The 14,210-nt window shown below is 49.4% G+C and overlaps 1 protein-coding gene across 2 annotated transcripts in view; it reads right to left on the bottom strand.

The window, feature by feature from the left end:
- The window catches only part of LOC122392580, a 47,374-nt gene extending 36,064 nt beyond the window's left edge, over positions 1–11,310 (bottom strand). The window contains exons 1-4 of one of the 2 annotated variants that reach the window (XM_043387625.1): positions 11,172–11,310; positions 4,993–5,536; positions 4,347–4,561; positions 3,862–4,059 (exon numbers count right to left, since the gene is read on the bottom strand). In XM_043387625.1, the coding sequence (XP_043243560.1) occupies positions 3,862–4,059; positions 4,347–4,561; positions 4,993–5,534 (955 nt within the window). In that variant the 5' untranslated portion in view covers positions 5,535–5,536; positions 11,172–11,310. The remainder of the gene's footprint in view (positions 1–3,861; positions 4,060–4,346; positions 4,562–4,992; positions 5,537–11,171) is intronic. The other variant, XM_043387626.1, reaches the window with a different exon arrangement.
- Between the last annotated feature and the right edge of the window lie 2,900 nt (positions 11,311–14,210).

Below are 14,210 nucleotides of genomic sequence, written 5' to 3'. Positions count from 1 at the left end.
AACACCACCGGCTCCTAGAAAGTGTAGGGTATTTTGATAACGTCTCTAAAATATAACCCATTTTGATCGGTCCTTTGATTGATATAGACTCGAGAACCCATGTTTTTTATTGCATTTAATGAAAGAAAATAATCGCATTTTCTTATAAAATGCGTGAAAATATTCAAAATCAGAGGACATCGATGTGCCACAGCCCGATGAAAGTGCTCTTCGATCTAACTGCGCTCCAACATGCTGAACATCGTATCAGCATTCACTCTATTCCGTAACGTTACTCTCGAGAACCCACTGTTTTTATTGCATGTATGGTCGCTTACTGAATGCAATTTGACAGAACCGGTATGAAAATATTCAAAAATAGAGGACACCATAACAGTACCAGCCCCTAAAAGTGTAGAGTATTTAAACAAAGTCTGTATTATACGAGTCATTTTGATCGGTCTTTTCCTTCACTTTGACTTGAGAACCTATGCTTTTTATTGCGCGAAATGAATGAGAGTCATCGCATGTTCATTGTTCCTATTGAATGCATTATAATATGCAAAATCAGGGGACATCGATGCGTTTCATCCCGGTGAAATGCCCAGTTGATGAATAGCTGTTTGGCCCACTTTAACATTGCGTCGGCATTTACACAGCTTCCGAACGATATGCCTGATAAGAGAACATGAATTCTTGGTATTGCGAGCTGTGGGGCCTGTCCCTGTGTTCATACGCTATACCCATTCTGGCATAAAGAAGGCATTCTTAGCGCAGTGGCGGCGGAAGGTAATTTTGGATGGGGGTGCAAAGTTTTCTCAAGGGGCCCCTCTGGAAGTTTTGGGCCCCCCTTCAGTTTTTTAGTGATTATTATTAAATTTATGAAAAACGAAGATTTTGGAAAACTATCCCCATACACACAAGTTCTGTAAAAGGTTTGAAATTGCAGAGTACCTACCTATCTCAAATAATGAAAGCATAAACAAGCAAATGCAGCTAGTTTTTTATGGGCTAATCGTTTAGTCTAGCCACCACCCGCAGCGTCTCAAACCACTTTTCTGGAACCGCAGTGGATCACTGAGAGCCCTACGAGACTGTTCCAAGAAGACTGTCAGAAGCCCCTTGGAAACCAACCACATAGAGACTCCCCAGAGACCTATATGACTCCCCAGACTGAATGAGCCCTCCGATCAGGGTCGGTCCCTTGAAAGTTGCTGAAAGGTTTCAGAAGGCAGTATAGGCTCAAAAGTCTTTTGAGGGCTCTCAGAAACCGGCATCGGACCCCAAAAGCTTGTATGGAGGCCCTCCAAAGCCGGATGGAGGCCACAGGAGCCGATGTTTAGCCTAAAGAGCCGGTATGGAGGACTGAAGAGAGGAAAGGGGTCTCAGTGGGGCCTTCAGGGGCAAGCCTTTGAGCCCCAAAAGTATGTGTGGGGTCTTAGAGGCAGGTAGACCCCTGGGGTATGCACGGGGTCCCAGGAGCTCGCGTGTGAGCCCTAATATTCGGCTGGCGGCTTCTAGAACCAGCATGGGGATTCTTAGAAGCCGCTTAGACCCACATTTCATGGGTCATGAGTCCCCAGAGTCGATATAGGGGCCATAAAAGCCGGTGTAGGGCGCATGGCCCCATAAGTTCCGACATTGAGACTCTCAGAGGCCGGCGACGGGGCACCAAGAGCAGATAAAGTGCCTCAACAAGCCGACATGGGACCTGAGAATCAGTGTGGAACTCCAGGAGCCTGCGTGAGCTCTCGGAGACCTTCGTATTTCGTAAGGTTCACAAAGGTCGTTGGGTCCTCTGAATCTGAACTCTGCGGGGCCCTCAGAGGCAAGCATGTCTCCTGGCACCTGCCTGCGTTGAGTTGAGACCCTCCGAGGCCGTCGTAGGGTTCTTCAGAGGCCAGCGTTGGCCCTTGAAGCCTTCGTTAGGCCCTAGAAGCCGTCAAGAGGGCCCTCAGAGGTCAGCATGGCCCCTGGAGCCTGCCTGCGTCGAGGCCCTCAGAGGCCGTCGTGGGGCCATCAGACGCCAGTGTGGGCCTTTGAAGCTTGCGTTGGGTCTTAGAGACCATCGTGGGGGTCCAGAGAGGTCGTCGTCAGGGCCCTCAGCCCCTCAGGGACCGTCCTGGGGTCCTCAGAAGTTGTTGTGAGGGCCCTTAGAAGCCCTCGAGAGGATCATCAGAGGTCGTCATGAGGGTCCTTGGCCATATTGAGGATCTTTATGGGCCCTCAGATACCTTTGCACGGCTCTCAAAGGCATTGGTAAGACCGCTAGAGGCCATCGTTGTTAGGGCCCTCAATAGACCGTTGCAGGGCCCTCAGATGCCAGCATAGCCCCTGCAGCCTGGTTGTGTTGGGGCCCTCAGAGGCCGTCGCTGGACCGTCTGAAGCCAAATGGGCCCTCAGACTTGAGCTGGGTCTAGGGCCGTCACGGGGGCCCTCAGAGACCGCTGTAGAGGCCCTCAGAGGCCAGTGGGGGTCCTGGAGTCCTGTGGGACCCTCAGCGGTCGTCATGAGGGCCCTTAGTGGTCGTTATAGGGCCCCAGGGGACAGAGTTCGTCGTGAGAGCCCTCAGAGATCATCGTAAGGGCCCTCAGAGGCCGTCATAGGGGCCCTCAGAGGCCAGCGTGGCCCCTGGAGTCTCCTTGGGGCCCTGGAGTCTCTGTGGGACCCTCAGCGGTCGTCATGAGGGCCCTTAGTGGCCATTGTAGGGCCCCAGGGGACAAAGGTCGTCGTGGGAGCCCTCAGAGATCGTCATAAAAGGGCCCTCTGAGGCCGTCGTGGGGGCCCTCAGATGCCGCGTGGAGCACCAAACGCGACTCGTGACACTTCTAGCCGGTATGGGGGCCCCAAAGACTACTATGGGGCGCTCCTGACCATAATTGGACATCCCTGATGATTCCACATCAGTGTTCGTTTCCCGATCACTGGTTTTCAGGAGAAAATGTATTGGATGGTGCGACGGGCCCCTTGTACGAATTTTGGGGGTGCAAAAAGATATGTTTGCACCCCATGTTTTTCGATGGGGGTGCAGCTGCACCCCCTGCACCCCCTATTCCGCCGCCACTGTCTTAGCGTGTAAAGATGTGTAGTAAAAATAGGTTTTTAGTCTCCTCATTATGTTTAAGTGATATTTCATTTCAAGTTGCGTGTAGAGGGATTTATTTTCTGTGTTTTGTAGAAAATAAGGGTGAATTAGCTGTTAAAACCAACACTTATATAACTACAAGCTTGGATAGTAGTTTCTTGGGTCGAAGTTTTCACTACAGGGATGAAACTTTTGCACTACAATGACGAAAACGGCATCAATCGTCATCAGATATCGTTGATTTTCTGAGAGAGCACTTCCGGCAGAAGAAAACGCATTACACAAAATAATCGAAGTGTCTTCACTTGTTATTTATTACACTATGATAATACCTTATGACCTGGGAACACTTTGATGTTAAGTTTATCTTATATGATCGTAATATCCTCCGGCAACAGGTCAAAGAAAACAGGCCTTCACCCAGTTTCGGGAGAGCCGTAAAACAACTGAGACCAGCAATGGCTGGCATTTTCAATCATTGTCGGCTGATCTTGTAACAAGCGTATCTATTGCATGTGCTATTTCACAGCCACCCTAGTTGACTATATAGGACGATAAAAAGAAAAAAGCGCAAACATGTTTGCCTTATTTTATACGCTAATTAACAATGTCCGGGTAATTCTGGGACACCCTGTATATGTTGCAGGCACTTTAGAAAATCAGTCATTTTGTAAAATGCCTAGGCATTTTGCAAAATGCCTGATTTTCTAAAGTGCCTGCAACATATACACAAGGGATGACAGTTACAGCGGGACAAAGCGTACCAGTTCGTGTAGCGCGTTTCACACAGGACTCACCGACCAGTCGGAGGTCGGTGTCCGTCTCAGCGGTCGGCGCCCGCAATTCGGTCATCTTCGGCTGGTCCTGCACCTTCACTACTAGCTCTAGGCCCGTGGCCGGCGTAGACACCTCTCCACCGCGGGTTTTCTGATCGGTTAGCTCCCGCCGACAGTCGCCGACGATATCGTCGACAGCGGACCGCCACCGACGGCAGACTGTCGGCACCGAAGGAACAGGGGGATCGGGCGGCATGTCAGCGAGCGACAAACATCAAAGTCAAAGTTCAAATACAGGCAGCGTTAGAAATTCTATAAAATATAACATCGATATTCCATATAATGGCAACCGGAATTCACATAGCTACAAGCCATTCATTGGAGTTTATATATCCACCCAGACTTTCCCAACTTGCTGAACTCTCAGTTGGCTAAGGAAACACACCACATCGACTCGGATAATAGTTATTGCGCAACACGACCTCGCCAGTCGCCAGGACACTCACCCCGCCTGGCGCGGAACATGTCCCTGCAGTCCATCTTGCTCATCACCATCTTCAGCAGCTCGGTGTCCAGGTGGTAGATGTTGGCCTCGCGAGGCGCGGGCGGCCTCAAGCTACCGCCTACCGGCAGCGCTTCCCCCGCAGTTTGGGTTGTGACGTCACACTTGTCACAATTGTTGTCCTTCAGTGAAGTCAGTTCGCGAGGCTCTTCGTCGTCACTGTGGCGAAATGACGTCATCAGAGGTCAGTCATTGGGATATAATTTCCAGACGTCTTCTCTTCCGAGACAGCCCCGTACCATCAATCCACGTGAGCCCATGCAGTGTTCATCCCCCATTTCCAACCTGCAGTGCCATCCTTGCTGCCTCACAGCCTCACAGACGAGACAAACTATCCACAAAATAAGGTATACCTACTATTACTGACAAACTGATCACACAACAGTCACTCTTACAGAAAGTTGTCTTCACAACCGGTTAAGTCTTACTGACCGACTATCCGTACAGCTGGTTTGAGTTTTACAGACCAACTGTCTACGCCCAGCGTCATATCCTGCAACCAAAGCCGACCTCCTGTTACTAGGTATTTGCCCCTAGTGTCATCTCATCGACCAACCCCCAGTGCCACCCCTGCTGCCTCTCAGTCTCACCCCTGCGAACGGTCGGATGGCGCCGCTCGCCGGCGGACCTCCTGCCGCAGCTCCTCCACGACGACCTGGCGAGTGGTGCGCTCCTCGAGGACAGCCTGCCGCAGGCGGACCACCTCTTCACGTAGATGGACCACCTCCTGACGCAGTGTGGCGTTGTCTCCCTTCAGTGTGGCGTTGTCTCCCTTCAGTGTGGTGTTGTCTCTCTTCAGTGTAGCGTTGTCTCCCTTCAGTGTGGCCTTGTCTCCCTTCAGTGTGGTCACTTCTCCCTTCAGTGTGGCGTTGCCCCCCTTCAGTGTAGTCACCCCCTTCTTCAGTGTGGCCACTTCTCCCTTCAGTGTGGCGTTGTCCTTCTTCAGTGTGGCCACTTCTCCCTCCAGTCCGACCACCTGTTCACTCAGTGAGTCGCAGTTTTTCTTCAGAGTGGTCAGTTCCCCATTCAAACGGACCATGTCCTCTTGATTACGATGTGTCATTTCCTCCTTCAGAAGTGCCATCTCTTCTTTCATCTGGATAAACTTCTCTTGGAGCTGTCCAGTCTCCATTTCTAAAACAGAAAACGTACGGTATAAGACTGAGAGAACGGTTTCACCTTAAACAGGCTAATGGTCGTAACGGCATGTGTCTATGGCTATTCTGTGAGTTTATGATTTTTTAACCCTCGCCCGTATAGGGGGGGGGGGCGAACGGACCCCCCCCCCATGGTTTTTCGCGAATAACTCGCGTAAAAAGCGGCCGATCGCGACGAAACTTTCAGTACCCTCGCGTTAATCAATTTTACACCTACTCTGAAAATTTCATGACCCTGACCCCAATGACCTTTGACCTGTGACCTACTTTTCGAGACCATGTTTGGCCGGAATCGCGATTCGGCGTATGTCGGCTCGCATTAGCCGCGCGTTTGCAGTCTTTTCGTGGTTTCAAGCGTTCAAACATGTGATATGATGTTGCCCCCATGCGTTAGGGTGGGTGTCAAGGTCACCTGAAGGTCAGGTCAGGTCATTGACCTTTGATGACCTCGGTTCACTTTTTCGAGTTTTACATGTTTCTAGGCCAGTTTTTGCAGCTGAATTCGAATTTAGCAACCATTTGAACATTTACGAAGTGGTTTTGGTGCCTTCGTAACATGTTACGAAGCTGTCAGAGGCGGTTGACACCTACTAGGAATACCCGGCAGGACCCCTACTGCTTGACCTGACCTGACCTGACCCGACCTGGACTAAATGCATGAAGACATCATCTGTGATCAAAACGAACGTGATATTCGTGATCAGCACCCCGAAAAACCCCGTAGCAGCCACACTTTACGACGTTCTAACAGGTCCCGATTTTCCCGACTTTTAGGTCATTGACCTGACCTGCAAGGTCAGCCAATGACCGAGGACCATAAAATTAGGTATCATCGGCTTCCTCTCGTCACGGGCAACACGCTCGTTTTTTTTCCGCGAAGCTCTAGCTCGATCAGGGGCGAAACGGCAAGGGGGGGGTCCAACGGACCCCCCCTCCCCCTTATACGTTCGCGGCTGGAAAAACACCAATACGGGCGAGGGTTAACACATACCGTTGTTGGTCGGAAACCCAGGAGTCATGACGTCACTATAACCTCAATCTTAATTTTCCCCACCAATTTGTTTGAAATTTCATCGCAATGAACTTCAATTTATTCCCTACATGCAACCAGAATTTGGCACTCCTGCGACGCGGCCGTTTTTTTTAAGCGCGGCGAAAAAAGTGGGGGTTTAGCTCATCCAGCAGCTCGCGGGTAAAGTAACGAAGTTTTCGAGACACTATGATGCGGTACGTATAGAATAACCCCTTTCCTCAGCCCTGATCTGGCCAGTCCCCCGGCCCTCTCATAACGAGTGGATGGGGGGAGATACGACTCCTGACGGGGCTTTTACAGAGCTACTTTTATACGTCAGAGGCTGGTGTAGGCGTGGTGCGTGAGCCACAGCTGGTTCGTACGAAGTTTCATCCACAGTTGGTTCGTACGAAGTTTCATGTCTGTTTTTCCCCACCCGCCGTGAACTGAGCAGAGGGTGTTCACGGACTCCCTCGCCGATCACTTCCCTCCACAACCTCCCCCTCCCCTCCCCTCCACCCCCGCTGACCCCCTGACCCCTGTCTACCCCCGATACCGAGCACCGGTCACCCGACGCTCGGTGTCATGTCTCCGTCGGCTGACTCGGCCGTGGATCAGCTCCGTGTCTGTGTGTTCAGTCAGCAGAAACACCGGTACAGAGCAACTGGAGCCAGGGAGAGAGGGAAGGAGCGGGAGAGAGAGAGAGAGGGGGAGGTAGGCACGGCCCGCCGTACCGGTCAGATCTCCGAGCCGTGGTCCAAATGGACGCGTTTCCCAGTATACAGGCCGTGGTGAGGCACAGCCCTCCTTCGCTGCGGATTACTTATCAGTGGTGCTCATCCATCAGTGCCCAGTAGGGTGACACTTATTTTTGAACTTTTGATTTTTCAGGAGCGAAGGCCTGGGTATGGTCTGAAACCATAAGAAAATACCTCCTGTGAATTTTCATATCGATCGAACATATTTAAGAGGTGCCCCAAAGCCATTTTTTAAAACGTACACCAAAAATAGATAGCGCATTTTTAATTCAATTTTTGATAAAGTACACGTGCAATTTGGCTTTAAACGAATCGCTGGGGGATCTCATAGGAACCAAAATCCCAATCACAGGTACTCATCTACATCGACATCTGTAGTGTTGACTTGCGGACGTCGGGGAAACGACATCGATGTTCCTCGACGACCTGAAGAAGGAACTGTCTTTGTTCCTCATCGTTCGTGAGGATGGCGCAGTAGCTCTGAATCAGAGCCACGCCCCGTTCGGCAAAATCGTCGACAACCTTGAGGGACTCGGCTCGGCGGCGGGCGAGCTGGTAGTCCTGGCGTTCCGGCCACTCGGCCGGGTCCACCTCAAGGAATTCCGACGGGCCAAGGGCGTCCACGAGAAACTAGGAGCTTGACGAAGCGAGGCAGCGTCTTCCTCGTCAGTACAGTCAGGTCAGGCTCCAGTGAAATCCGCTTGGGCGGATCTTCTGCGCCGTCGCGGCCAAAGGCAGCCACGATCAGCCTCTTCTCCTCCAACGTGGTCCTCACGTCGAACAGCGAGCGACACCAGCTCCTCGGAGATGTACCAGAGATAACGCCCAAACGCCTTCGATGCTTCCCTTGCGATTTCCTCGCAAGGGGATAAGAGTGAGCGGTAGAAAGCTAGGTCCTGGGCCGGAGCACGGGCTGCCAGCGGGGCTTCGTACCACGCCGGTACATACAGCGTCGCGACGAAGAGGACGAAGCGGGCCAAGTTCTTCTCCACCGCCTTGGTGAGCTTGAACTGTCCGCGGAATAAGAAGATCTTCAATGCGTATATCAGTTTGCGCATCCAGCGAGCGCGGTGGTAGGCTCCGGGCTTGGACATCCTGATTCCTCCAGGGGGAACGCCACCCAAGACAACGATCGTCAAGTTGAGGAGTTTTCGATAGTCATCCCGATGCTGCTGTTATATATTAGTAGCCTCAACTTAGTAGCGAAATAGAATTTAGATTAAATTAGTAGAAACCAATGTAATTATTATGTAACAGATAAAAGCCCAAAAGTATGGTAGTAAAATATGAGTAATTATTGTAACGTTTGGTACAACTCTGTAAATAGAGTGAATAACCTTATAGCTCATGTTATATGTTGCAAATTGATATAATTAAAACTAAATTGATATATTTCGATATTGCACCGTCATCAGAATAAGAATCAGTTTTAATTATATCAATTTGCAACATATAACATGAGCATAAGGTTATTCACTCTATTTACATTATTAATCATGCTCAGAAATACCATAGCTTACCTCCAAGAAGTGGTACAACTCTGTTTAATTATTAGTCATTCGGCCCGGCCAGTGTGTAATCACCCCTAGGATCGCAGGTTTCCGGTCTTCAATGCGATAGCCCCGTGCCGTACACTCGTATTTAACGTGTCTGATTATAATTCGGTTGTAAATAGACAAATCAAGTCAAGCGACTGTTTCAATACGAAGAGTGCAGTCACGAGAGTGCTAAACAGCTGCGTACTTTGAAGTTTCTCCTTGCAGAACATAATGACTTCGTCACTGGTGGACGGGATCGGCTCGATTGGCTCGAACATTGTCTGGTCGATGGATTCCCATTCGGCTTTGAAGCGTTTAAATAGTTGGATATCGGGCCCAGACGACGGTGCGAGACAGGCGCCGAACGTTTTGTCGGCCACGATCTCAAGAATATGGTGCCGGCAGGCCAGGTGGAGGAGATTCCGCCCGAGTCGCTGTTGGACGCAAGTACAGGCTCCGCCGTGCACGCCGGTGTTAGAAGCGATAGTGTCGAAAGACATTCCCACAACGCGTTCGGCGACGCCCCGATCCTCCTGGCAGCTGACAACCGCGGTGGCAACATCGTCACCCTTCCCGCTGGGCAAGCGTGGGACTCCCAGGAGCTTGTTAACGCCATCCCCAGAAACGAGGATGGGAAGGCGCTCAGATGCCTTTGTGCTGGTGATATCGTCGACGATCTTTCCGTCCCAATGGACGACGAGGGGTACGCCCGGAACAAACGTCTTCCGGATGTCCTTTGCCACATCCTCCCTGACGCGCCTCCGGTGTCGTTGGATCGACTCCCGGTTGACTACAAAGTTCTGGGGGATTGGGTTGTACGCCTCAGCAGCAGCGTGGAGGATGTGGACAGCACTCCGGTTAGATGTTCTTGTTCGATCGAGCGCAGCTGCAATCTGCGGGGTCACCGCCGAGGCTCGAGCTATGCGACGTGTTGGGGGGAGGAAGCAGAAGAGGGCATCAGACGCCATATTGGCTTTGGGGCACCTCTTAAATGTGCCCGATTGACCTGAAACTTCGCAGGAGGTGTTTTCTCATGGTTTCACACCATGTTCAGGCTTTCGCGCGTTGAAATATTAATTTTGGGATTTCCCCCTACAAATAAGTGTCACCCTAGACTGCCCAGTGATGTTCATCCCAAATCATTGGAAAGCCGATACCAAACCGGGATGACAATGGTTTGGTTTCATTATACCAAACACGTTGGTATCATCATCCGATTGACATCTCTTAAAGTTATAATCTATCCGTTCCTGACATAAGGTCTGCTATTAGGTAACCAGGGGTCAGCAAGAGACATTATAGCTATTCAACGCTATTTTCTAACATCCTGACAATAACTTAAACGATTCTATAGAACGTAATAATTAAGATAAAAGTCACATAGGAATAACACCCCGTCAATAACTATAACGATTCTATAAAACGTAATAAGATAAAAGTCACATAGGAAATACGTCGTCGAATCTGACCTGACCGGTATATAGGGCCGTGACCAGACCAAACTCCTCAGACGAGCTCCTCATCCTGGTAGCTGAGACGTCTCCATGGCAACCGCCAGCCAGTCGCGCCCAACGGTCCCCTCTCCCACGCGCAGCGGGGCGAACTGGAACCGCGCCAGGGGGACTTCTCCGTTCAGGAAAACTGAAGCTGAGGGCCCGTTGTTTTTTAGATATAGTGTGCTGCTGTCCATATCACATTTTTACATGTCCTGAATATTGAAATGATGCTCATTAGAGTTGTAAACGTCAGGATAATCCATCCAGGCCAGGACTCAGGCCTCCTGATCTAAGCTTGACCTAGCCCGGCCAAAACTAGCCATGCCTGACTAATTTTTACCTAACCCAACAACACTTCACCCTGCACCCAAGGTCCTATATTGATATACCCCTACAACTACCTAACACTGAATAGCTACCACTGGCAGAAAGCTATCCTGCAGATTACGTCAGACTGATGGGGATGTGTCACGTGACCTCACTCACCCCAGCGGATTACCTCAATTGCAATGTTGGGTGCGCTGATAAACATAGTTATTTAGATTAAGGGCATGGAAAAGAACAAAATCTACGCTTGTTCAACTGTTGGAGCTCAGCACTCGGCCATACCTTCAACACGGTACCGTGCCGCTGAGGACTAGCCCCTGGAAAATACCCACAGGCCACACAAAGACCACACTGTTTAGCCAGCCCCCCCCCCCCTCTCATCCCCACAGAGATGTGTGACCGTCTGTGTCACCCCTCCTCTGACCCCCCTCTCTTTTTTGTTTTGTTGGGTTAGGCCCGACCCCCCTCTCTCTGACCTCACCTCGTCTCCTCTGTCCGTACCGCCGTCTTCGCCGTCCGTATTTCTCCGTCTCCACTTTCTGTACTCTCACCTACTACGCCACACTTCCAGCTCAGCCACTGGCAGCCCCAAGGCCGTCGCTCGACCGTCAGCCGCCTCTGGTTCCGACAATCGCCGATAGGTGGCAGGAGGTCCTGGGCTCAGTCTGCCGTATATGGTTCCGACTAGTGATGTCAATTACGGAAAATCGTGATACCGATACCAAACCAAATACCAACAAAAACCATGAGAAAATACCGAAACCCAACCGACTTTGGAAAATGAGAAAAAATACCAACTTTTTACCAAATTAGCTGCCTCTTTTACATTAGTCAGGATTCATAATACCAACAAAATACCGAAAGCCTTAGCATTGAAATACCAAATACCAAGTTGGTATCGGTTTGGTATCGGTATACCAAAAAGTTGGTATCCGATTGACATCTCTAGTTCCGACAACCGCCGATAGATGACAGCAGGTTTCCAGCAGTCTGTCAGTCTGTGGCGTTGAATTTTAGGCCTTTAACATTTGATTTTTACCTTTTAAATTTTACCAGTCGTGCGATTCGCTTCCCAAAGTTCAAAGAATATTTAAAGGTACATACTACATCCACAATGCAGTGGCTCTTCCGCACCCGAGTCACCTTACGACTACCTACGTCAGTGAAAGTAAAACCAGGGTATAGGGCAAAACAACGGTGAGGCAAAGACAGATAAACACAGACACAGTACCATTCATTCACTTCTTGCATTCACTTATCAGCCATCAGTCCCAGTACCACAACAGTACCACGTGTACAGCAGCAACTGCTCAAGATGGCGTTTGAAGGCACATCCGGTGAGGCATTTCCTAGCTCGCTCGGGAGCTGGTTAAACATTGCACTGCAGTGTGATAGCCGCCTGGCGCCGGAGGATGTCTGTCTGGCGTCTGCTCTCTGGCAGTGAAGCTGGCCGATCTGGCGAGTAGGATTGTGGAGTACAGACATACGAAAACATGGCTACAATGTCGGCAGGTAATTAAGTATCTAGAGCGACTTTTTAATCAAGTCTATAGGTAGCTCACGAGCAGCTCAGCATGTATGATGTAACCACCCGAGTTGATGAAACACGTCAGAAATGTGATCAAAATTTCTGCCGGCCGCTCACAACACGAGCTCAGAAATTGAACAGTTTCTGAATGCGGTGCATTTCTGTTTTACCGCCGGACCCGTAGATGGAGATGCAGTACTCAGTAGCGAATTGAGCTAGCCACAAGCGCGTTCACAATGTAAGCAACGGTCCGGCAGGTATGACATACTTGGAATGGGACAGCGAAATCAAAAGACCGGTACATTTGCCAACCAGCTGGCTAACATCATCCCCGAACGTCAGATGTCGGTCCATAGTGAGGCCGGGGTTTTTAACTGTGCGGCTTTCAGAAATGATCGACTGTCCAAACTTAACCCGCGCCCCACTGGGGTCTGTGTATAACACGCCCTACTGGGGGGGGGGGGCTATTCATAGCCCCCCCTCCTAACTCCGAAACTACTGGGCCGATCGTCAAAATTCAAACGGCGTCTGATAGCCCCGGAAAAACTGTCGAGCGAAACCTAATTTCATTGACCTCGAGGTCACCGATGACGTCACAGGTCAGGTCAAAGTAAAAATTATTAGCACTTTGGCTTGTTCACATTTTGGGCTCTGGCCGCCGTCTTACAAGTCAGATCAGGCTCATTTTTTGTTTCCACACTCGTGAACAGATGCTCTAGATACCTTGAGGGTACCAAACTTGTACTTTGATTTTCAGGTCAGGGTCAGGTCATCACAGGTCACGAAAATATTATATCATGCGTCGGTCACGTGACACATGTTTTATGGTCCATTTAGGCCATAGATTTCGAATTTGATGTCGTCTGTGTCATCCAAGGTCATTTTGAGTCGAAATTAGCTTAGGTCAGGTCACTTTCAGGTCAAAAAAGGTCAAATTTTGAAGTTGAAATTTTTCAACAAAAAAGGTGTCTATTGGATGCAGTTTGAGCTCAGGAACACGATGGTGCCATTTATATTGGTGTACGATGCCAAATACGTACTGAAAAATTGATTTGAAAAATTAATAATTGTTTATTTTTTGCAATAATGCGTATAACTTGGCCATTTTTGAAGATATTTAGCTAAAACTTGCTAGAGTTAGTCATAATTATGCGTTCTGTCACATATATTCCGGTTTTTTCGAAAAGTCAAAAACTTTTTGAAAAAAATATAAAAATATAAATTTTGAATATTATTATATAAAATTTTCGAAATTTTCAAAATTTTGAAAATCCGAGATAGCAGTTTGATAGCGCGGTCAATTCTGAGTCCTTTCATGCAAAGAAATTGGATCTAGCTTAAAAACTGAGCTCTTGGGAGCGATTGCCGTGGTTCAATGTTTTGCGTCGAAATCGGACGAACATGACGTCACTCTGACGTCATTTCCGGCCGACCTATGGTAGCTACGAAGTTCAAATTTTGACATAAGGTGTCAAATTGATGCAGCCGAAGGTACTGAAAGTTTGGCGTCGATTCGTCAAGCGGTTTGGAAGTTATTGCAGAAAAACGGGAGGGGGGGCTATAAATAGCCCCCCCCCCAGTGGGGCGCGGGTTAATCTGAACTGGCTGGATGTCCTGCAAAGCTATTTTGGTGCCATGAACGTATTCGCTTGATTGATTTTCATGCCATAGTGTACTGAATATTTGTTACAGAGTATGATGGAGAGGTCGCAAAATTGACCTGACCTTAGGTCACCGATATCGAAATTCCGAGATAAACATTGTGTACATACTGTTACTCTTATCAATCGCTGAAAGCTTCAAGGCGATCGTTCAGTCGCTGTAGCTATGACGAGGATTGAAACTTTTTTTCTGAGGTGAGGTCACTTGACCTGACCTGGTGACCTGACCTTTGGAGCCCTGGGTCTGATTTTTTTTTTATAAAATGTGCGGAAAAGATGCATGAACAGGTGTGCCAAAAACAGTGGCGCTCCGCGCCGCCGTTTTTTGAGA

Source organism: Amphibalanus amphitrite, unplaced genomic scaffold (genome assembly GCF_019059575.1).
Source record: "Amphibalanus amphitrite isolate SeventyFive unplaced genomic scaffold, NRLGWU_Aamphi_draft 000492F_arrow, whole genome shotgun sequence".
Taxonomy (NCBI): Eukaryota; Metazoa; Arthropoda; class Thecostraca; order Balanomorpha; family Balanidae; genus Amphibalanus; species Amphibalanus amphitrite.
The sequence above is the reverse complement of the archived record's forward strand: the minus strand, read 5'-3'. Positions and strand labels throughout refer to the sequence as shown.